Source organism: Sceloporus occidentalis, unplaced genomic scaffold (genome assembly GCF_023333645.1).
Source record: "Sceloporus occidentalis isolate IW3139 unplaced genomic scaffold, rSceOcc1.0.p SCAF_4, whole genome shotgun sequence".
Taxonomy (NCBI): domain Eukaryota; kingdom Metazoa; phylum Chordata; class Lepidosauria; order Squamata; family Phrynosomatidae; genus Sceloporus; species Sceloporus occidentalis.
This window is the reverse complement of record NW_028316984.1, coordinates 66,668,576-66,690,704: the sequence shown is the minus strand read 5'-3', so window position 1 is coordinate 66,690,704 and position 22,129 is coordinate 66,668,576. Positions and strand designations below refer to the sequence as shown.

Below are 22,129 nucleotides of genomic sequence, written 5' to 3'. Positions count from 1 at the left end.
TGAGCACTAAGCTTGCTTTGGCCACATAAACCTAAATGGTGCTTAATATAGCACAAGGGACATTTTCACAGGGAATAGGGAGGTGGGAGAAGTGATTTTGTTTTATAAGAATCAGCAAGGACTGAGCTGGCCAACACACACCCATGTCCTTTGTCGTATGAGTATATTAATCTGCCTTATGCTGAGATCACACATTTGGTCCAGCTAATCTCATATTCTGAGAGGCAGTTTTTCCCCAAAATCTCTAGTAGAGAAAAATCTGTCTCCAGTCCTCCTACTTGATACCTTATTCCTTGGAGATGCCAGGACTGAACCTTGAAACCTTTAGTATGGCAAGTGTGTTCTCTTTTCTTCTTTGGGGAAACAGGGATGCATCAGCTAGAACATACGTATCATACTTATAATAACATTTCAGACATCTTATCTGCGATCCCAGCCTGCACCATACACTATGGATCCCTGGTGGCGCAGTGGTTAAATGCCTGTACTGCAGCCATTCACTCGAAACCACAAGGTTGTGAGTTCAAGACCAGCAAAAGGGCCCAAGCTCGACTCAGGCTTGCATCCTTCCGAGGTCGCTAAAATGAGTACCCAGACTGTTGGGGGCAAATTAGCTTACTTGCTAATTAGCTTACTTGCTGTTCACCGCTATGATCTTTGGAATAGCGGTATATAAATAAAACAAATTATTAATTATTATTATTATCTCTATCCATTCAGTTAAGCTTCTATAATATATTTAACAAAAGTTAAACAAGAGAGAGAGAGCAAGACTGTACATTAAAAGGCTTCACACTTCCATAACTGAAAAGGAAAACATTATGGAGATTATCACACCAGCAAATCAGCTGGCCTGAGCCTAGGCTGAGGGCAGGCTGAAAGTTTTGAAAACTTTGCTAAGATTGGGTGTTATCACACACCTCCATGCTCAGTTCGGAGGCATCACTTTCGAGAACCATTTGGGAACCATTCTTTGTGAAGGATAGATCGGGTTCAAGATGGATAAGATCAGAACGCAATGCCTCTGAACTTAGCATGGAGGTGCACTATAACACCTGCTCTTATCAAATTTTTCAAAAATTTCAGCCTGGGCTCAGCCTGGGCTCAGGCCAGACAATTTGCTAGTGCGATAATCTCCTATATCTAAGCAATCAGGCCCTTCTTGGTGGCTGTTTCCAGCCTCTGGAACTTCCTTCCAAAAGGAGTCAAACTGGCGACTTCCTTGCTGTCCTTCTGTCAGCAGAAGAAACACTTTTTATTCCAAATGGATTTCAAAACTTTTTTACCAGAAAAGTTCTTTTCTTATTAGGGGTCTTTCACACTGCACAATTATAGCACTATGATTCCATTTTAACAACCCAAGTTTCCATCTTATGGAATCCTGGGATTTGCAGTTTAGGATGGGATATGTAGAATCCTTAGCCAGAGATCTCGCTTGCTTCCCCAAACTACCATTCCCAGGATTCTACAGGAAGAAACCATGGTAATAAAAATGGAATCATAGTGCTATAATTCTGTAGTGTGCTGTATTACTTTTATCCTTGCTTTTAAATTGATATTTTAAATGGGTTTAATTGCATAGACAGTTTAATGCCATTTTAAACATAATTTTTGGATTTGTTTATTTATTTATTGTGTTTTTACTTGTGTTTCTTTTTAACTTGTAAGCTGCTTTGAGTTGCAGTTTTAGGAGATAAGCAGGATATAAATAAAGCAGTACAATATCATACCATATCATACTTGACCTATGTGGTGACTATAAAGTAATTCCCACTGTGTTCAGTGGGCTTACTCACAGCTTCTGTCCATTCACTTAGGGTTTCTACCCCAGTCTGAAATTAGCAACAATTAACTTAGTCCAAGGATTACCTTGCATATCTCAACTAACTTCAGGAAGAGCTGTTCTAGAAAGGTCTTATTTGATTCAGTAGCTGAGATTTTGCAAAATATAATTTTTGTCAGTTGTCAGCTCAGCTGCTCATGAAACTTTACTGAAACTTTAAATCCCTTTGTGCTTAGATCATAAATTACAAGACCAAAAAGCAAATTGCAGAGTATTTGATAAAAGTTCAACAATAGTAGTGAGACTGAACAACCAAATATTAGTATAATACCAGCCAATGAGATAGTGGTGTACCACGGCACTTAGTTTCCTTCCCTTCCTTCTACTTTAAACGTAATGGTAAATCTTTTATTTCAGCCATGATCTGTGTTTGAAATATCTGCTTCAGAGATTCTGCAGGCCTCTGTAGGCTTGTCAATTTATGGCCCCCTAACAATGTTATCATTAAAAAAGAAATACATCTGCATCACAATCCAGACTCCAGACAATTGGCAGGTAACCAGTTAATAAATTTTTTCGCCAGACTGTTGAATAGACTGGCCTATGCTCAAGAGTGATGTCACATCAATTCAATGTGCTATAATTGGAAAAATGTGGGTGGAAACAAGCAGGGTGGGTTTTTTAAAAAATAAATAAAAGATCGCATTAGCAGTCTCCTGCTTTGTTCAACCGTGGTATCCACCTTGTTCAGTAGCAGAGTGGGATTTCTGCTGCTGGTTTAGGTCAGTAGTTCTGCATCTCAGGAATGCCGTGCCAATTTCCAGAAGTGTTTCTTTCAAGAAGTCAGCCATGGGTGGGGCAAAGCATGGCAAGAGGATTAGCTGAACATCGCTACCATTCTTTCTCAGCACACACACACTTACATACTACCCCTATGCTTGCTCTATAAAAAATGTGGCACACCCTTTACATCCCAAAATACACAAAAAGTATTTGAAAGTATGGAAGTGGGGGGATAATCTACTGAGCTAGGATTCCACATAAACTCTGCAAATAACCATTTGAGAATCTCACAAAGGAAAAAAAATGTAATAAAAATAATCTCAATTTAGCAGTTGATGCAAGATTTTCTCCCTTCTTCATTACAGAATATGAATCCTACTGGTAGTCCCCAAATAGAGTAGGCCCATATGAGTCAAGAAACAGTTATGCAATTCCCATTGATTCAATGGGTTTACTTTAAGTGGGTCCACCATTCAGATTCAGTCCAAGAATGCAGTCTTTTACAGCTCCCGTGTACTAAGTTCAGTGGGGCTTACATCTTAGTAGACACACATAGAATCACACTGTAAATGGCCAATGTGGCACTAAAGGCCAGACCACTTGTTGTGTTCCTTCAAGTTGTTTCCAACTTATGGCAAATCATGAGGTTTTCTTGTCATGTTTCTTCACAGGGGGTTTGTCACTACCATCCTCTGAGGCTGAGAGAGTGTCACCTACTGAGTTTCCATTGCTAAGCCAAAATTCAAACCCTGATATCCAGATCCTTCTGTTGCCTATAGTGTGTTCTTCAACTGGCAATGGTTCTCAAAATTCACAAAAACAGACATTTTCCACTTATATCATAGAGCTTCACTATTTAAATTGGAGATGGAACCTGCATGCAAAGCCTGTTCTACTGAGTAATGAATCTCCATTGAAGTATCTACATGATGAGTCAGGTCTCTACTTCAAAGTGCTGGTTTTGACTTATGAAACCCTATACAGCTTGGGTCCAGGTTATTTGAAGGACTTTTGTCTCCCTTTATGGGCCCACTAGGGTATTGAGATCATCCGGAGAGGCCCTTTTCTCTGTCCCACAACCCTCTCAGGTTTGTTTGGTAGGAACAAGAGAGAGTGCCTTCTTAGTGGCTGCTTCCAGCCTTTGGAACTCCCTCCCTAGAGAGGCCAGGATGGCTCCATTCCTGCTATCTTTTCAGCAGCAGGTAAAGATATTCTTGTGCTGTCAGGCCTTTTCAAGCCGATAAGGGATGGGTTTTAAATGATGTGTAGTTTAAATTTTAAGGTTTGTATTTTAACATGTTACATTTTAATTCATAATTGTTTTAACTCTTAAAATTGTTTGATTTTTTTAGTTTTATATTTATATATTTTAATGTTGTACTATTTTTAAATTGGGTTGTCTTAAATTGTTGGCTGCCCTGAGTCCCCATATTGGGAGAAAGGTGCTATATAAGAAAATAATAATAATAATAATAATAATAATAATAATAATAATAATAATTTCTTACCACCAATGTACATCCTTGCTTCTTTCACACCTTCAAACTGTCCCAAGAGCCCGAAAAACCCAGAAAAAACTATTTCCCAATTTGGCAGGGATGTTCCCAACTAATTCTTTGCCATCCTACTTTTTCAACTGCTTTTAAAGTATCCCAATTTTTCTCTCTGCTCCCCATTTTCCGCTTTTGTCCTCAACTTACTTCAGTTGCTGCAAACTAGGTTCAAAGTAGAGAAGTATTTTGCACTTGTTTAACTTAGCAAGGGGAAAAGACAGGAGGGGGCAGAATTTAGGCTTAGGAAAAAGTAAACTGCTGCTGCCTCTCCTTGCTTGTATGTTCTTCCTCATTAATAACTCTTGCCATCTTTTTTTTTAATTGATATTTTGAAGTTTTTTACAAACATAGACAAGACAAGTACAATTACAATAACAACAATATACATAGACACGGACTGAACTCTTGCCATCTTAGGCTACATCTGCACTGCAGAATTAACACAGTTTGACACAGTTTGAACAGTTATGGCTTAATGCTATGAAATTCCAGGATTTGTAGTTATGTGAGATAGTTAGCCTTCTCTGTCAGAGAGCTCTGGTGCAACAATTAAAGCTGGTATAAAACTGCATTAATACTGCAATGTGGCAGCAGCCTAATTGATATATTGCTTGGCCAAGTGTCTCAGTTTTCATCTGAGAAAAGCTGGAAGGTGTGCAATGGCTAACATCTCACTGTTGCCATAAACCTATTTGACTGCCCTGTTGTGATGATCATCCACTCTGCATTCAGCTAGTGGTGTTACTCCCTTTGGTATCACCTCGGGTAGGTGCCCGGAAAGGGCTGTGGGGGGATGGACTGCCCTGCCCTTCTCTGACTGCCTTGCTGGCAACCACCTACCAGCTATCCACTGCCCGGCCAGACCACTGCTGAGGTGGGGTGCCAAGGCCTCTGGAGAGTCCATTTAGGAGCTGTCAGGGCTGCCACACCACACTTTGAATAGAATGCACTGCTCCCACCCCTAGCACTGGCTGCTGCTGAGGGTGGTCCTGAGGAATCCAGAGATCCCATTCAGGGTCTGGCATGGCTACTGGGCAAATGAGAAAGGGAAATTATGCCCTTTCTCCCTCTGCCAGCAGTCATACCGTCCCACCGGGTGTACCACCCCACCAGGTATAAACCCCCCTTTGGGGGTATCACCCAGTGCAGCTCACACACCCCTAGTGACACCTCTACATTCAGCACTGCAACCCAGAAAGCACTTCCAAATCCTGTGTTCCCTATTGTTATTATTATATTATATAGGTAAAGATGTCGGGTCTTGTGTGAAGATATTGACCATGCAAAATTTAACAAGAATAATTTCTTAGCCCTGGCAATTTATGGATCAAAGAGAGGGGGTGCCTCAGCCCAAAATGATTAAAGAGGTTTCCCCTCCATGAGTTTCTAGGCCTTGACTGCAGGCACCTTCTTGTTTTAATGTGATTTTGTTTTACTATTATTTACATATATAATATCTAAATTGTAAAGTAAACTCAGCACTGTTTATAGAGTATTTGTAACTTTGTGTTCCTCCACCAGTGGGGTGGGGATATTTGTTGTTGTTGTTGTGTACCTTCAAATCAATAACAACAACAACAAATATCCCCACCCTACTGGTGGAGGAACACAAAGTCAGAGAGGAAGGCGAACATCCCCCCCAACAAATTTTGCCAAGAAAATTCTATGATAGGATTTCCATAATTGTTATTAAGATTTGTGGCAGGGGGAAGGGGGCTTTGCCTTTCTCTGAGACTTGCCTAAGGCCACCCAGTGTGTTTCCATGGCCAAGCAGGGAATCAAACCCTGGTTCCCAGAGCTGCAGCCTAACCCTCAAACCACTACACCATGTCGGCCCTCATGTGAGGATATTGACCATGCAACATTTAACAAGAATAATTTCTTAGCCGTGGTAGTTTATGGATCAAAGAGAGGGGTGCCTCAGCCCAAAATGGTTAAGTAGAGTTCCCCTCCATGAGTTTCTAGGCCTTGACTGCAGGCACCTGTTTTGCTTTAATGTTATAGGTAACATTTTATGTGAACTAAGTGATGGGTTTTGATCTCTCTCCCTCTCTCGGAAAGGGTTTACAGATTAGCTCCAAAAGCACTCACCCTGTACTTCTGGCACTCAAGTTTTATTTATCTACTTTGAAAAAGAGAGAAGAAGAAGAAGAAGAAGAAGAAGAAGAAGAAGAAGAAGAAGAAGAAGAAGATTAAAAATAGTATCCTTAGTGTTACCATCTATGGCAAATGGCTCCCAGTTTGGTATAATCATGAAATGTAAAACAAGCCAGATGTTGCTCTCCTAACTTTATTAGATATGTAAATATCCATTTAAAAGACCTAGCAGGAAAAACAGGGAAAAAAAACATTTGGCTTGAGGGGAAAAGCATTTGCAACAGCCGTTTCTTCTCAGATCTTTCTTGTAAAGCAAAACAAAATCCAACAACAACAAAATATGGTAAATTAGTAACAGATTGTACCCAGGAAGAATGAAAAATATCACCTAATTGCTTACTTACATCCTCCATATTCTGTTTTAAAACAATTCCTGAATATAACTGCCTAAGTATTTGGGAAGAATTACAAGACAGAAAAAGTCACTAGAGGAATGTTTTTCAACACTAAAAGGAATAACTTTCCTTTCCATTCTTTTCAACACTAAAAGGAATCTCAATCCTTTCTCTACTTTATTATTGTTGTGTGCCATCAACTCCCTTCCGACTTAGGGTAACACTAAGCTGAACCTATCACAGGGTTTTCTTGGCAAGATTTCTTCAGAAGGTGTTTGCCTTTACTTTCCTCTGAGGCTGAGAAAGTGTGACTTGCCCAAGGTCATCCAGTAAGTTTCCATGGTTGAGCAGTGATTTAAACCACAGTACCCAGAGTCATAGCCTATTGCCCAAACTACTACACCACACTGGCTCACTTCTATTGCACTCTATTATGTCCTCTCTGGCCCTGCAAAAGGAGCTCTGAAACCTCAATGCAGGCTTTTTGGAAGGGTTTCTGGGCCTGATATAAATTAGTACAGTTTGTTGCTATTTGCCATCAAGTTGGCTTTGACTTATGGAAACCCTACGAATGAGAACTTTCTAATCGTCAACAGCCCTGCTCAGTTCTGCAAAACTCGGGGTTGTGGCTTTCCTTATTAAATCAGTCCACCAGTAGTGCAATCTTTGTCTACTGTCTTCTCCTTTGCCAAGCATTATAGGGTCCCCCCCTCAGTAAGTCATGTCACCAGGTCTCTAAAGTACAATTCCCTCAGTTTAGCCATTTTGAAATCTAGTGAGAATCCCAGCTTAATTTGCTCTAGGACCTATTTATTGGCCATTTTGGCACTCCACAGCATCCATAGAACTCTCCACCAGTACCATATTTCCAAAGTATTGATTTTCTTCCTGTCAGCTTTCTTGGATATTGCCCTTCCTATTCTTGAACTTCTGCTTTCTTGACTACAGTCACAATTTTGATTAATGACTGGTCCATGGTGCATGTCTTAGTTATTTTATTTTATTTTTTAATTGCCATAATGGTGTGCAACTGAGAGGATTCTGGCAGGTATAGTTTTATCCAGGTGCAAGGAAAGTTACTCTTATCCCAAGGCCCTCAGCTAGGCTAAGGAATCCTGACTTCCTTTGCTTCTTCACTAGGTTGCACTTCACCCCCCAAAATTTGTTAATCTTACAAAAATTCACTCCTGTGCACGTTCCTGTGATTATAAGGACCCCTGAGTCAAATTAACTAACAACTGTTTTCAACTGAAGTTTCCTGTCCTTTTATCTGTCTTCCTTTTCAAGCACAACCTCCAAACAGATGGATCTGAGCACCGTTAAGATAAGTGTCCTTCAGCCAGTTGCACTGATACATTCCAGAATGACATTAAGTCTATATTTATGGACTTGGTTTTCACTTATGCTGGTGGTTATTGTCATAAATAAAATGTTCTATAAATCTGTGCTTCTTAAGCTATCAGACGTGTAGAACTAGCAGAAGTCCCCCCTCCCCCAATAATGCATCAGGGATAGTCATCATATTTGTACCCAATGAGTACAGCTTTTTCTTTCCTTTCTGGAAAGTCACCCTGGGCTGGCAGCCAATAACTTCTGGACCACACCATAAGTCTACAGATCACCATTTTGAGTAATAATAATAATAATAATAATAATAATAATAATATTTATATCCCGCCTCTCTACAAAATGCTATAGGGGACACCACATTGGTTTTGCCTGCTTCACCTTTATGCACAGGATGGTTACATAGAGCCTTCTTATTTAATCCTTTGTCCTACTCCTAGATACCACCAGTTCTACAAAACAAAACTGTTTTTAAATATTAAAATATGTACAAGGCAGCTGTCCAACAGTGAACGACAGAGCCCTGAGCACTCTCCCCACATAAATACAGGTAATGTCATAAACCATTCCAGAAGAGAAGTGGGGTTACTGTGTGCTGCCAGAAAAACCACCAAGAGCTTTGTGTTTGAAAACAAAAGTTCACGAAACCTTGTGGCATAAAGTCTGTAAATTGACCATGACCATATGTTGTTTATGAATATATAGTAAACACAGTCAACTCCAGAGTCTGGATTCCAATCTTATGCCCCCTGTGCCCTCTATGGGCCATAACAAGCTTGAAAATAAGACCTTGACAAAACCCTAAAAGCTACTGGAAACCCACTTCCAGGGTTTTTCATGTGTTTTTGGAGAGGGAGGAGTGTTACCTGTTTAAAGGCAAGAAGCCAGTTGCTAGATGCTCCCAGGAGCAGAATTATTACTTTTTGGGCACATTTTTAGAAATGTATTCATTTATTTCTTTGGAGGGAGGAATAGGAGGGCAGAAGAATCACAACTAATGTTGCCAGGTTTTCAAAATAGCAACAAGGGCCAGTCAAAGTTCGTGATATGCAGGATTCACAGCCAGGAAGCAACTATTAACAGATTTGTGTTCTGCCTAAATACCAAGTGAACACACTGATTTCGATTAGCTTAGCCATGTATTTCTATGTAAAGTTAACATAATGTCCACATTCATAAATTACATGGTGCTTCCATTTCTGTCTTTATGAAGGGGCTCACAGACTCATTCAGTCTATATAAAAGGAAAAGCTATCCAAGTCTCAAACAGGACACTTGCCAACCCTAACTGCAGCAAAAATGCCCACAGGGAATGGAGGGGGGGCGTGTAGAGCAGGAAGCCCATGGGATTTTGCCTGTCCTTGTACTAGATATTAATTGATGTTCTCCAGTTTCCATTAAAAAACAACACAGCTTTTTAGGAGGCAGCTATTTATTTAGGTATCAGAACCCAGTCTAGACCTTAGCTATATCCAGCCATATTAACAGTAGCAAATAACAAAAGGAGGTCCTTCCTTCCATGCTGCTTTTGGAAGGCAAGAAGATAACCCCTCCTATAAAACTTAATATCCTACAAAAAAAGGGAGTTGTATCCACTTTATCACAAGAAATAAGTACACTTCTCCCTCCAAATTTACTAGGGTTAGGGGCACAGAACCCCGTGAAAGTGAGGAAAAAAATAAACAGTATTTTTTGAACCTGAGAGAACACCTCTCTAGGAATTTCTAGGTCCTCCAGCAAAATTCTGTGGTCAACATCTGCCAGAATTTGACCACAGAATCATGTTGCAGTACCTACAAAATTCCGAGAGAAGTGTTTACTCTAGGAATCTTTAGGTCCTCCAGTGCAACTCTATGGTCAACTTCCAGCAGAATTTCTCTGGAGGACCAAGAGATTGCCAAAATCCGACCTTATCTCTTTGCCTCTTCTGCCAAGATCCTAGTCCATGCCCTTGTGGTCTCACGACTTGATTACTGTAATGTTCTCCTGGCTGGGCTTCCTCTTTCTCACCTCCGTCCTTTAATTTCTGTCCAGCATTCAGCTGCACGCATTATCACATCCACCCACCGCTCTGAACACATCTCTCCTGCTGGTATCCCTTCACTGGCTCCCACTCCCTTTCCGCATTCAGTATAAGCTCCTGCTGTCGATGTTTAAAGCCCTCCATGGGCTGGCCCCTCCTTACTTATCAGACCTTATTTCTCCTCACCTTCCCACTAGGGCCCTCCGTTCTGGTAGTCAAGGTCTGCTGTCCCAGCCCAGGATTTCCTCTGCCCCATCTCGGATTCACCCCTTTTCACTCGCTGCCCTTCACTCCTGGAACCTTCTTCCCCCACGAGCAAGGGCCATCACTTCTTTAACCAGCTTCAAAATGGAGTTGAAGACCATCCTGTTCAGAGAAGCGTTCCCAGGCATTGTATAATTGCCACTTGCCATTTGAAGTTCTTTGTTGCCTGTTTTATTGAATCATTTCCTGTATTGCTATGTATTTTATATGTGTTATCCTACTAGAGAGGCAGGCTAGCTCCAACAGGCCTCCCTGGAAGAAGATTAACCATCCATTAAGAAGCCAAGCCCTCCCTCCAGTCCATCTCCCCTGATCCAGGCCTCGGAGGTAGAGAAGAACTGCTGGCCCTCATCCTCTTCCCCACCACCACTCCCTTCTCCTTTTGTGTCGTGTCTTTTTAGATTGTAAGCCTGAGGGCAGGGAACCATCCAATTAAAAAGATTGTATGTACAGCGCTGTGTAAATTCACAGCGCTTTATAAATAAAGGTTAATAATAATAATAATAATAATAATAATTCCTAAGGAGAGAACATATTAATCAAATCTCAAAATAATCAAATCTGCAAAAGTCAAAGCCACAAATATGGAGGGATGAGTGTATAATTTTATTTAAATTGAATTGGCTAATTACTATCCTCGAACTATTACCCCAAACCTGTTTGGCTGCCCTGGTCTGACCCCCCCCCCCCCCAAAAAAAAATCCCATTCAACATTGCAACCTCAAAACTACCTCAAGCTCCTGTATTCCTTCCCCATTCCAGCCCCAAGGCAAGTAGAAGTAAGTTGAGAGTTATTACAGAATATTCAAAGCTTGTCAGACAAAGCCCACTGTCTAGAAAGTTTAATTTGACAGGGTTTGGGAGATCTCTGGATCTGATTGTTCTCTTCTTATGTACAGGAAAGTGGAGCAGGAAACTAATCAATTTGAGACTCGTTTCTGATCTCATCCCAGCTACAGTTCCTGGGGGATGGGGTAGGAAAACCCAAGACAACAGAAATTTAGATTCTGCGGAGATATGCAGCTATCCTAATTTGCTTGCTGTGGCTACAGAATCTGCAGTCCCTTTCAGACCCAACAATATAGAATTATACACATATAATTATTTTACAGATAACCTCATACAGGGAGATAGGAAACCTATCTGAAGGGTGGGGGAATTTTTAAAACGTAAAATGTGTGTCTGCCTTAAAATTCTAAAAATAAAATCAACAAGAGGAAGGAAGTGACTGAACACTGGGATAATATTGGTGTGTGTGTGTTTGGGGAAATGGGAGCGATACAGTAAGGAAACTCCACCCAAGCATACTCACGTAGCAAATTTCATTTGAGAGCTACAAGGAGGATGTACACAACTTTTCATGTGTGTGTTTTTGAGTATCTATTAATTGATGATTAAATAAAAAAAATCTGGTAGTATGAGAGAGCTATTACAGGATGAATAGCACTCCAGCACAAAAAAGTTTAATAAAATGTTTTGTGTCTCAGTAACATATTTACAAATGGCTTTATATATCCAAAGAGGAGTACAGTTATTACTTTTGTGTCAGCACTGCCATGGAGAGACATTCTGTGCTCCTGTTAGAAGTACTGTATTAAGAAATTGAGCTGTATCAAGAGAAATTATTTTCTACCAAGTCACTAGAGGTTGCATAGTTAGACCAGACTCGTCATCTGAAAAGTGTCTGCATCTGATTTCATCATTTTGTATGTTTTTATTGATTGTTCCTCCCATTAGATTTCTATAAAACATTCCTAATTCTATTCCTTTAAAATATTTCCCAGTTTTGTGACTGAATGCTCAATCATTTCAAAGCTCCTGGGAGCTTTCCATGACAGGTTACACTTGCTTGGAGAATGACAGCAGCAAACTAACCAAGCATACTTAAAGGGGGAAAGGCAACAAACAACTGACACTGAAGCTAGATAGCAATCATTCTAATTTGGAAACCAGAAACAAAAATCCCCTTTTACACAGATGCAGTGCCTTCTCCTATTTTTAGCATTCATTGACAACTTGTCTTTTCAGAAAAGTTTGACTCTCTTTTAAAAAAATAAAATTCATGTACACTCATCTTTGAGGCTAGGAGGAAAAGGTATACCACCTTTCCCCATATGCACACAAATTCAGTTGCTTAAAAGTATTGCACCTTTTCAAACACACACATGCGGAACACTTCTTTTGAATATCCAATAATCAAGGCTCAGATACCCCTCAGAGGACATTTGGGGTAATGCAAGATTTCCCAACTAAACAGTTTATGCATGTGTATGCCTTCAAGTTGCCTACTGACTCATGGCGACGCCATGAATTTCATAGGCAAGAGATACTCAAAGGTGGTTTTGCTGGTTCCTTCCTCTGAAATATAGCCTACAACCCCTGGTAGTCTGCTATCCAAATACTAACCAGAGCTTAGCTTCCAAGATCAGATGGGTTGTGGCGCCCATACAGTATTTAGTCATACTTTATATATAATCAACAAAAAATACCTCTCATGAAAAAGTTACAGTAAACTACAGAGAAATCTACATTTCTGAAAATGTAGACATATGTCCCATAATAAATGACTGTATGGATCTAATAAACCATGGTTTGTGTTAACTTTGGTTTGTTACTTAAACCTAGATTGGCATGGGTATTGATCAAACAAAAAGTGACTTGTCTTGCCCATTTTTGTTGTTGTTGTTATTCTCTCATATCTTAGTCAGCTCCTTTTTGTTGGGTGAACAGCTACTGAGGAAGTCAGCTGGGGACAAGCCAAGGTTGCATATTCAGATGTCACAGCAAGACATGGTTTTAAAAGCTAGAGTTTGCTAGTCACCAAACAAACATGAGTTCATATTGTGGTTTAAGACTGGTTAGTAAACCATGGCTTGTCAGCACAGGTGGGTTCCAATGCTTCAAAAACTAAAATTTTTAAATGGCTCATTGTGATGCGTAAACATGATTTCCTTGGCCAGCATATAATATTTTAATGTCCACCTTCAAAACACAGCCTGATATCTTAACTGAGAAATGTATTTCTTTCATATACAAAGGGCTTAGTTAACAGCTGCTTTCCTGGTTGAAATGATGAAGCAGAAAACTGAACATGCTTGTTCTTCTACAGGATACTACAAAATATGCTAGAGTGTAGAAAGAGCTGTGCTGACTCTAATATGCCCTTATGCATTAATACACTAATAAAGGCTTACTAGAGCCCAGATATAGGCATAATCTCAGATTGTGCTTGATTGCTAATTCAATTTCTTTTATATTCATATCTCTTAAGCATTACAAAGAGTTACAATTCTTTATTCTTTGCAAGCTCACAGTTCTACTGTAAATTGCTCAAGATTTTGAGATACTCACCTTTAAAAATACAAAAAGGAAATTATTATGTGCCTCTCCCTTGTGTTTTCAAAAATATTTCCTCCTCATTTTAACCTCTGGATTAGATTGCCCTGGTATCTTTTCTTTCTAGCTAGAGGACACTTAGCATTATTTTTGAAGAGACACGGTGTTCTCTTAGACTGGTCTCATTCTAAAGGTAGTCCTAAGAAGTAGGAAAACAATCTCTTTCATGTCACTCTTCTTCAGGAGAAAGATATTGGGGCTCAAGCCATGAATTTGATTTTATAAAGAAGAGGCTATTGGGGCTCAAACTATAGAACCTGTGAACCACTCTAATTGATTAGTAATTACAGTAATTGCAATTTATCAGTAGTCATTGAAAGGAACCCTACTTGTGCTTATAAACTGTTGATGTGGGAATATTCAGGGACCATTTTAGGTTTGTTGTCACTTCACAGGTTCTGTGCTGAGCCACTTAAAACAGCTGACGGTGTGAGTCCCTAGCTCACATTAAACACTGCAAGATTTTATAAGCTTAATGGGTATTGAGTCAGTATTAGCTAAACATATGAATGCTTAGAGTTCTGTTCCTTTAGCATTAGGATTAAGTGACTATTTAAACAGCAAGGGTTGGGATAGTTGGCCCTTGTGGTCCCTTCTATGAAAGTATCCCTCCCCATGCTGCAAAACATTGGTTACCTCTTCAGGAATATCTCCCACTCTGCTCAGTAGGATTTAATTTCTAGTGAGCATGCTCCAGATGGCAGCCTAAATAAGTGGTAATACCAATAGTCTTACTAACTGTGAACATGCCATCAGGCAATTGCAAAGCTCTTCTCTATGATACCGTCTCAAGTACTATTAGCATTAACACCACTTTATTTATTTATTTGTTTGTTTGTTTCCAGTATTTATATCCTGCCTTTCTCCCGCAGTGCAATTCAAGGTGGTAGACACCTTTACTAAATTCACTCCACTGAACAGCAGTGTTTGAGAGGTGAGCCATCTTCATGTTTTGGCTCTTATGTTTTTAATTCATCATAAAACTTTACAAATTAAGGCTGTGAAAAAAAAAAGGGAGGAGGAAAGAATCTTTCCTAGTAAAAGGATTGTGGGATAACAAAACTGAACATAAAGTGACACCTTCTGTTAAATTGTGTAACTACATTTACTGACATGTACTTAAATTTAACAGTATCACCAAACACCTACATAGGCCTATTACAGACTGCCAAAATAAAGCTGCTTTGGGTCTCTTTGGAGGTATGCTGTTTAAATGATGCATGGGTCCTAAGAGTCCGGAGGTCGTGCCAAAGCCACACTCCATTCCTAAGCACTGGAGTGCAGCTTTTGGTGCAGCTTCCGGATTCTTAGGATGCATGCATCATTTAAATAGCATACCTCCAAAGAGACCCGAAGCTGCTTTATTTTGGCAGTCTGTAACAGGCCCTAGATGATGATAAGCATTACTCCCATCACATTTTGCTCAACATAATCAGTTTCAAGATTGTTTTTTTTAAAAGGAACACCAATTGTACAAATGGAACTGATTTCTATTCATCCCAAACAGAATACCATAATAAACACATTGAGCTGCTTCAGTTTTACTAGTGCTGAAAGTGTGGTTTTAAAGGCAAAGTAACACACCTCGTCCAGGTTGCAATGCCATGCATATTTATCAATGAGATAGAATCCTGAGTAGACACATATAAGACTACACATACCTGTCTGGAGGGAACTTGGATAACAGATGGTACATATGGGTGTTTTAGGGAGATAAGAACAGTGATACTTTAAACTGCATCCCCTATTCCCTCTTTAGAGGAAGTAGAATATATGGATCAGCTGTCAATACGTATAGATTGGTCATGTAAAGTCTCTATAAAGAAGTCTCTATAAAGACAGATGTACATGTTCCAGCTGATTCAACATTTCATTCAAGTCCAAAACATACTGTAAAAATAATTCAGTTCGAGACTGCTTTAACTGCCCTGGCTCAGTGCTAGAGAATTCTGGGAACAGTAGTTTTATGAGACATTTAGCCTTTTGTCCGAAAGCTCTGGTGCCACAATAAACTACAGTTCCCAGGATTCCCTAGCACTGAGCCAGGGCAGTTAAAGCAGTTTCAAACTGGATTATTTATGAAGTGTGTTTTGGACCTCAGTGATTGATTCTTCTTTAGCCAGAGAATTTATCAATACATTCACCATTCTCATCATTAATGCAATATAAGACAGGATTTATTAGGTTGTTTTTTAATTTCTGATAGGTCAGAACGTCTGAGCTTCACCTTCTTTTTTGAAAAGTTTTTGGTATCCATTTATCTCTTTCTTTAACATTGGCATTTTCAGAAATGAACCTAAAAACATCTTTGACACTTCTCTCACATTATTTGGGAGCTCTTGTGAAACAATGAATAGAAATATTTGTGAGATCTCCCTAAAACCAAAACTAACTCTATGCCATGTGCAAGTTGAATGACAAGAAAGGGGAATATAAATTTATCTCAGCATTTTGGAATCAAATAAAAAGTGGACTTCATTCCTCTTAAAACCACCTAAAATAGTGAAAAGCTCTACAAGGAAACGGTTGCCTTGATGAAGTCAATTCTTTAAACTTTAACCAGAATTTTAATTAATTCATCTGAACAGTTGCTTTGTTAAATACTTTCAGTCCCTGCTCAAGAGCAGAAACATAGACATGTTTTTAAGGCTTCTGTTTAAGAAAGTCAGCCTCTCTTGAGCTCCATGTAGGTTTACAAAGAGGTCCATGGCACACCTGAGCTGCAAACTGTGGTACACAGCTCAAACATTTCAATTGTTATAGTCCCACGTGTATAAATCTAATCTAATCAAGTCTAATATCATTTGCATCTATACAGTTTTAAGTAATCTTTTCAAGCATTCTATTGTACACTTTTTATATTGTGTTGGTATATTAATTAAGTCCTAGTTTTGGGGGGAAAGTGGGGTGTAAATAAATCAATATAATGTGGTTCCTTTTCTTCATATTGAAATTCTTCAAACACCCACCAAAACATTTTAGTTATAAATAGCTCAATAATAATTACTAGATCTGCAGTACTTCATGGATTATGGAGATTAGCCAATCAAGGCTGCAATTCTAATGGACACTTATTTAGGAGAAAATCCCATAGATTTCCCCATAGGATACATATAGATTTGCAAACCACTTTTAATTGACTTAAAAGCTGCTATTTGTTTTTTAAGGTTTTAAAAATGAATGTTAATATAAGTATTAATCAATATTATCAATAATATACACCACATATTAATCAATATTATCAATAATATACACCACATATAACTTGAAAGTAATACTTTTTCTATGACTGATAGATAACAATAAATAAATAACAGAGCTGAGGAAAGCATAGGCTTCTAGATGCTGTTGGGCCACAACTCCTATCATCCTTCACCATCACCTATAATGCCTAGGGCTGATGGTAACTTTAGTCCAACAACATCTAGAGGACTACATGTCTCCCAGCCCTGATCTAAAATAAGAAAAATAAATCAAATTTCTGCCTCAAAAATCCTGTCATTTTCTTGTTTAGCCAAAAGCAAATATAATCATCAGATTAATGCATTAAAATCCTTGGAATTCATTAATTTAGAGTTCCTTTATCAGGTGGCAGACATTCCTGATCTAGACTGATTGAGAAAATGTTTACCTGGATCTAGGTGTGTAAAGGATCCAATGACAAAATCCAGAGTGGAAACAGCCAGTAGGAAGAGAAGCAGCAGCTGGAGACGGATGATCCATTTCACACCGGCAAGGTTAATCCCAAGCAAGCCCAGCAGGACAGCAAATGAGATGCCTCTTATTGCCCAAATGTTACTGAAGCTCAGGAGATCAGAGATAGATTCAGCAAATCCAGTAATGTACATAGCACCTGCAACACACTAAAGGGTAGTTTTGTTTGTGAAACTCTCTTAAGTGATATGTTCCAAAGTAGCCTGAAGATTTTGCTTATTTTTGTATTTATACTTTGTTACATGTGCAGTAAAAGAACCATTCATGAGGCTGGCATATGAAACAATCATCTTTAAAAATTATAACATTTTCATAAAATGCAAATATATCAAACTCTATGGGTAAATAACAATTTGAAGTACAATGTACAATTATTTAAAACAGTAGCATAGTGTAACAATAGAATAGCAAACAGAACATGCCCTGGCCAAATTAAGACAACCAACTGCCTCATTCTTCTTTTTTTGGAATAAAAATGGATTCACTAATTTCTAGGAAGAGAGGACAGAAATGTATCATCTTCAAAAATCTCTTATTTGAAAATACTGTACAGGCTCCATTTCAGGCCTGTTGCAGGCCTGTTTCGCAACATGCTGCAGTGATGATAATGATGATGATGATAGATTTGTTCCTTTCAAGCATCATTCTAATGTGCATCTGGACATATTTCATGCAGTAGGAAAATAAATGTGAAGTAGAAAATAGGTTTTTGTGCACTTGGCAATATGGGTTTTCATCAGTAACAAGGTTATTTCTTAAAATAACTAGATAAGAAAAAAATAAAGAAACAGAAATTGTAACCTTTATAACCCAAGTATATTACTGGGAGCAGCAACCTGAATGCTCCATCTATGCATGAGCAACTGTTAATGTGTGCAAGGCATTTCTTTACTATAGGAAAAAAAGAAGATTCTGCAGATGGGCAAGCACTGGATTGTCCATGAAGTACAAAATACAAGGACAAAAGGATTTATGCAGAACTGAAATTACCACTACTACTACTAATAATAATAATAATAATAAAATTTATTTGTATCCCGCCCCTCTGAGAACAATCGGGGTGGCTAACAAAGTTAAAATACAGAACATGTAAAATCCCTAATACCCTCCCCTGCTTAAAAAAAGTATTAAATCCACTACAGTATTTAAAAAGGCACAAAACAAAAATACACAAACATACAAGTAAAAAACTGACCAAAAAGTCAGCAACATCACGCCCGCAATCAGTGGGAGCAGTAGTATCTTTCCCAGACATTCTTCTAAGGCCGGGTTCTCTATTCTGGGAAGGCCTGCCGGAAGAGATCCGTCTTAACAGCCTTTTTAAAGCTGTCTAAGGATGTAAGTAGACGGATCTCATCCGGCAGGCCATTCCACAGTCTGGGGGCGATGATGGAAAATGCCCTCTGGGAGGAAGTCGAAAGCCTAGATTTTTGTAGCTGAAGTAGGCCTCTCCCAGAGGAGCGGAGTGCGCAGGGAAGACTGTAGGGGAGAAGGCAGTCCCGAAGATAGTTTGGACCCAAGCCATTTAGGGCTTTAAAGGTGATAACCAACACCTTGTACTGGGTCCGGGTTTATGCAGAACTGAAATTACTGCATCCACACTGCAGAAATAATTCAGTTTTTCACCACTTTACCTGCCAGAGCTGCAGCCAATAAGAGATACAGATCCTTCTCATTAATTGTATATAGCACACGGACATGTTGGGTCCATATGTGGAGAAGTAGTACTGCAGTAAAGGGCATCAAATGCAAGTAGGATTTGACAGGTCCAGGTTCTCATCTCCCCACTGAGCCAATGAATTCATTTGGTGAACTCAATTTAGCAGTGCATTCTCTCTTAATCTGATCAGCCTCATAGGGTTATGAAGATGAATGTTCTGTACAGATGGACGACATGCAGCCATCCTCTTCCTGGCTGGATCAAGGCTGCAGCAACCTCATTCCGCAGTCCCGATCCAGCCTCTGGAGAGTGTAAAAAGCAGCTCCTTTTTGAGCCCTCTAAAGGGTGCCATAGCTGTGAGGGCACGGTTTTGTGATGCCCCTTCAATGCAGCACCGGAGGGGCGTCATGATGGCACATGCCATCATGACGCCCTATGGGCAGTCAGGGTGTCCAGTGTGCAGATACTGAGCACTGACTCCACCCACAGGCCGGCACAGTGCCGATCTGTATAGAGCAAAGGTCAGGAAGCAGGAACATTATTTGTGCTCCTTTGAGTCCACAGAATGAAAGATAATATATAAATGCAACCACCTACTAAATATTTGTGTATTTACTGAACTATATCTATGCCTCCCATTTCAAAGTGTCCAAAGGTGTTGACATCAAAAACCGACAAACACTCTTTATGTTCAAAGACAGCATACTTTTTACTGCCAAAATTCTGAGGATTAATGAGAGATTATAGTTCCCATTCTAATTTTATATAAACCGTCCATCTCACCTAGCATGGGAGTTCAACACTGCATAAAATATAGTTTCATGTGGAAAATGAGCGGATGTGCAAAGAAAGGAAAAAGTGAAGGAACACCAGTTCTTCACCTGGATGTCTTCTCCTGTTTATAGACTATGGCAGGGATGGGCAACATCAGCCAATCTGGGGGATTTTCTGCCACTGGAACCCCACTCCAGAAATCCTGGGAGAAAACACAATTCAAAAACCAGAAATCTACTTCTGGTTCTGAATACAGGTAAACCTCTGTTAACAAAGCAGATGTGTTCATGGGCATTACTTCTTAAACAGAGCATTTGGTAAAAGAGGCAGAAATAATATGAAGAAACAGGCATAGGTTCCTATACCACCACCAAAAAAAAAGAGCATTTCAACATGTTTCAGCAACCTTTTTATTCAAAATTAACAATATGCACATGTAAAATAAAACAACCAGGTCTGATGAGTCCTGTATAAGTAAAACACACACAAACACACACAACCATGTTGAAACTTCTAGAAACCACTTGAAGGCTTCTTCTAAAATGCATCCAGGGAATATTTTTTTCCCTTTCAGTAGCCTCCCCTTTGTTCTGATTTCCATTTTGGTGACCAAACATACAGGTCTATTTTTTCTAACCTGTTCGGAGTAGCTGGTGAGGCAGCTGTTGTATGCCTAGACACACAGAGAGAGTTAAAACAGTGCTAGGGAGAGATGAGACTAACTTAAAGGGTGAATCGCCCCTTCTGAAGGCTTGCAGGAGAGGAAACTGACCTTTTCTGATAGAAAAAGGATGTTCTGGGTGGGAGTTTAGTAGAAGTTTCATAAGTAACCTTTGAGGTTCTCTGTACTGAACTCTTCCCACTTCTGGGTCAGGATTTCTGCTGAATGCAGTGCTGAATGTCGAATGCATCAGCAATGTGAGCTATGCCGATGACCCCATAATACTAGCAGAAAATAGCAATATTGAAGAAAGTGAAGGAAGTAAGTGGAAAGGCAGGTGTACAGTTGCACATTAAGAAAACAAAAATTATGACCACAGATGATTTACATACATTTAAAATTGATTATGAAGGCATCGAAATAGTTCAAAATTTTCCACACTTGCCTCATTTATTAATCAGAATGGAGACAACAAACAAGAAATCAGAAGAAGACTAGGACTTGAAAGGGCAGCAATGAAAGAACTAGACAAGATCCAGAAGTGTAAATATAATTGAATACTAAAGTTAGGATGGTCCATGCCATCATATTTTCCATTTCTATATATGACAGTGAAAGCTAGACAGTTAAGAAAGTGGGTAGGAAGAAAATCAACTCATTTAAAATGTGGTGTTGGAAAAGAGAAGGTGAAAGAATGTGAGGAATCTGAATACAGAATCGGAAACTGCCCTTCAAGCTGAGGGGCAGCATTTGTCCAATGATGTGTGGAAAATCAACCAGAATATTTCCTATCATAAGCACCCCAATTTTCCAGTGGACATCAGAAAACGATCTGAGGCCTGTTACAGACTGCCAAAATAAAGCTGCTTCGGGTCTCTTTGGAGGTATGCTATTTAAATTATGCATGGGTCCTAAGAGTCCGGAGGTCGCACCAAAGCCACACTCCATTCCTAAGCATCGGAGTGCAACTTTTGGTGCAGGTTCCAGATACTTAGGATGCATGCATCATTTAAATAGCATACCTCCAAAGAGACCCGAAGCAGCTTTATTTTGGCAGTCTGTAACAAGCCTGAGACTACAAAAACCATTCCTGGATAGCTTCCTACATTTAGTAATATTTGACAGAGAGAACTCAGTTGATGAGTCAATTATTGATTAATTATGCAAGCTAGGCATTGTAGTCTACAAGCAGCAGTAGGACTTCCAGGAGAAGACTGTTGAAATTTCACAGAGAGACAGAATCCTGTTGAGTAGTTGTGCTAGTGCAATACCTACTATGCCAGCAATTGTGCTTTCTGGTCTTGGCAGAAGAGCAGTATTCAGAATGCATTTGTTTCAGTGCTTCAATCTAGTCTATTGCACATGGGTTTGCAAGAAGTTATGCTTTTCCCTAAGTGTGCATATGTACAAACCCTCCTTAACTGTAAATAATTGCACAGGCAGAATCCCTTGGTTTCAGGCCCTGTTGTGTAAACACTCCTTCCAGCAGTCCAACCTTGCCCAACTGTGTCCACATATACTTATGCTAAAAAGCTGTCAAACAGGATCTTGGTCTGTCTGTTCACAATAGTAATGAAAGATAATTCCTCTTTCTATGTATCAGAATGCAATTTCATTCATCTATATCATGCTGTAAGGATATTGCGCTAAAGTTGCTCTTTTACTTGTATGAAAGGCTT

The 22,129-nt window shown here is 39.4% G+C and overlaps 1 protein-coding gene across 3 annotated transcripts in view; it reads right to left on the bottom strand.

Moving 5' to 3' along the window:
• Positions 1-22,129, bottom strand: part of LOC149313949 (solute carrier family 12 member 8-like) — a 101,630-nt gene that overhangs the window by 61,333 nt on the left and 18,168 nt on the right. For all 3 annotated transcript variants that reach the window (XR_016280882.1, XM_089520217.1, XM_089520218.1), the window contains exon 5: positions 17,273-17,504. Coding sequence is in view for 2 of the 3 variants with exons in the window: in XM_089520217.1 (XP_089376343.1) it covers positions 17,273-17,504 (232 nt within the window). In the remaining variant the exon portion in view is untranslated. The remainder of the gene's footprint in view (positions 1-17,272; positions 17,505-22,129) is intronic.